The sequence below is a fragment of the Sinocyclocheilus grahami genome, unplaced genomic scaffold (assembly GCF_001515645.1).
Source record: "Sinocyclocheilus grahami isolate Dianchi unplaced genomic scaffold, SAMN03320097.WGS_v1.1 scaffold442.1, whole genome shotgun sequence".
NCBI lineage: Eukaryota > Metazoa > Chordata > Actinopteri > Cypriniformes > Cyprinidae > Sinocyclocheilus > Sinocyclocheilus grahami.
This window is the reverse complement of record NW_015505621.1, coordinates 621932-625042: the sequence shown is the minus strand read 5'-3', so window position 1 is coordinate 625042 and position 3111 is coordinate 621932. Positions and strand designations below refer to the sequence as shown.

General features: G+C 34.2%; 1 protein-coding gene across 1 annotated transcript in view; it reads right to left on the bottom strand.

Moving 5' to 3' along the window:
- Positions 1 to 1067: 1067 nt before the first annotated feature.
- Positions 1068 to 3111, bottom strand: part of LOC107552188 (protein phosphatase PTC7 homolog) — a 14287-nt gene continuing 12243 nt past the window's right edge. The window contains exon 6 of the mRNA XM_016234033.1: positions 1068 to 2455. Within this exon, the coding sequence (XP_016089519.1) occupies positions 2397 to 2455 (59 nt within the window). The 3' untranslated portion in view covers positions 1068 to 2396. The remainder of the gene's footprint in view (positions 2456 to 3111) is intronic.

Sequence of the window (3111 nt, the reverse complement as noted above, 5' to 3'; positions counted from 1 at the left end):
AAGTACAAAATTACAGTGACCCAAAAAAAAATTAAAATTCATCCACTCCAACTCATCCATCCTTTAACCCTGTAAAGACTGACATTTCACATAATAGCCTGAGTAGAGCAGACTACTTAAATAAGACTGTAAGATGATATTTAAATGCTTAGTTTTATAATCAAAGCTCTGCAGTTTCAAAACATACAGTATAATGCAATGCAATACAAAGATGATTGAGAGATGAAGAAATAAATGTTCTCCATACATTGCTTATTTAGCAAACATTGATCTTGATCATTTAGCATTTTAACATGATTTTTCTAAATGATGTCTGGATAATCAAATAAACCTAAGTTGCTTCAGTCTTGTATGCGTTCGTCTTGAAATATCACTAACAATTTAAATTTATTCTCATTTACCTTATAAAAATCTGTAGACATTTTACAGAAAAACACACCTGAAACTTTACTTGCTAAAAGTGTACAGATGACCAGTCAGACAACAGAAGGCATGTACTAGATAGTGTGCAACAGGTTTTTCAGCAAGTTTTGATAATGTTGATAATTTAGAGGCCTTAGAAATGTATGTATCAAATATAATACATCAGGCTTTATAAGGCTAAATAGGGCTAAATAGTAAGACAATTCCTTTAATTATTATACATGCCTCTTGTGAAAGTCAGATTAAGTGAGAGATTACATGCAGCATTTGCTCTTTTAAAAATACATTTGTCACACAGCAGGACTGTTAAGTAAACTGCAAAATCGATTTTTAAAGGTAAAAAAAAGCACCCAGCTCTGATACAATTACAGTTGTACAATTAGAAATGTATTTGTAAAATTGTATGTATGTATGTGTATATATATATATATATATATACACACACATACATATATAAATGAGTTTAAGAATGTATTTTTTTACATTATTAAATATTAATTTCTTTTGAAGAAATATTTCACATTAAATACAACTATTGACAGCATCTGTGACATTATCACAGAACATAATTTACACTCTAATTTAATATTTACTCTAAAACAGAGAAACAGTAATTTACTGTGAAAAATTGTGACCTACAGAAGTTATAAAAATATAACTTTATTAGGTCATGTGATCCATGACATACCCACTGAAAGCATTCAGTGCTAGCATTAGCGTTGTGCGTAAACACCTCAAGGGATATTTTAAAATTAAATTTTACAAAAAAAGCAAGAAAAATATTTTAACAGAATCCACACAATTATCAAATATACTCTCATATACATCTGATGTGTAATAGCCTACACTTTCCAAATGCATACATGTCATACATAAATATACAGCCGGTTTTCCAAATATCTACACATCGTAAACGTTCCTCTCACATACATACACACACCACAAGCATATGAACCTCTTAAAAGTGGTTTAAGTGGGACTGCTTTTCCTCTCAACACATCCCACAATCCCTTGCAGTCTGGTGTACTGCTGTAATTACGTTAAAAACGTAATACTGTTTTAAATTAATAAATATTAAAGGAAAAGGTTTCTCTGTCTTGCCAAGCAAACTGTAATTTGCCCTGTACTTTGAATCGCTTAAACAAAACACCCATCCAACTCTGATTTTGTGTAATGAGAACTTGTTCTGTGAAAGCGTCTCCACTAATTAATATCTCAAAGGAAAGACATTTCTATGGTTGATCGTTAACTTTGACAGTATTTCGATGTTGTTAAGCTTCATAATCAATCTAGTACTGTAAAGGTATGCCTCGACTGAATTTCCAACATACAAACTGTCCATTAGCTAGTGAAGAGTTTGTAGTAGTCACTCGTGCCTATCAGCTTCACATCTCAGCTGGCATTCAGCCGATGGCTATCCAGAGGTTACAGATCGGTGTCTTTTTAAATGGAAAGTAAACAGGCAAAACGTGCCATCTCAAGACTCATGTAACTTGAGCGCATCTCCCATTGGCCTTTTGCAAAGTTAAACACTCCCACTGCATGACGCATCTTAATGTTCTTCTTGATACGGAAACTTTTTCCCCCTTTTTTGGGACGCCTGTCCCTAATCAGATTATTATTCCTTTCTTGCTCATTCTTTCTCCATTTTTGGCTTCACAACCTCATCATTACCAACTAATTCGACAGAAACACTTGTGATTCTTACTGGAGAACACCTGTTGTAGCCCTTGTCAAACACAACTCAGTGTTTGCAGTTCGTATAAAGGTGGTCTTTGACTTGAGCCTGCAGACGACATCATTTGAAGTACGGTCTAGTAAGGCCGAAGAACCCAAGGAACAGATGTGGGCTCCAAGTCCCTACCAGAAACAGAAAACTCAAACAGCCCTCAATCCTGCCAGCAGGAAACAGCCGCCAGTCCAGTGACTGAGAGGAAGACAACAAGAGAAGCATTTTGCAGCCCTTGCGAGCGTTAGTCTGTGTACTCTGCTACAATTGACAGCAGAACGGTGATGTCATCTGGTTTTCCTCCTTTGGAAAGAAAACGGAGAGGGAATTTTTTCAGGCAAATTTCAGCATTAAAGATTTACTCAACATTTACAAACCCGTGCCACTGAATGCACGTCAGTTAGGAGTGTAAAAATGCATCAGTCTGATAATGAATTTAATGCATTTAATTAAAGTAACTGAAAATAATATAATGCATGAAAATAATTTAATGCACTTAATTCAAGTAAATGAAAATGAGCAATGTTGCTTTAGCAACTGACTAAAGTTTTTTTTTAGGTAACACTTAACAATAAGGTTCCATTTGTTAACTGTATTTAATGCATTAAGTAACATTAATAATGAGCAATACATTTGTTACAGTATTTGTTAATCTTTGTTAACATTATGAAGTAAAAATACAACTGTTTAGTTTTAGTCCATGTTAGCTCAGGCCCATAAACTAACATTAATAGATACAACTTTTTCATTTTAATAATGTATTAGAAAACGTTGGAATCAACATTTACTAAGATTAATTAAAGCTTTAGAAGTATTTTTTATTGTTAATTTAGGTTAACTAATGTAGTTAACTAATGTTGGCAATAGGGTTGGGCTGAAAGACGATGCCATCGTCCATCACCGATGGCTGATAGACATCACGTTGTTGAGCCGATATCCCCCCCCCCCCCTCCCCCCCC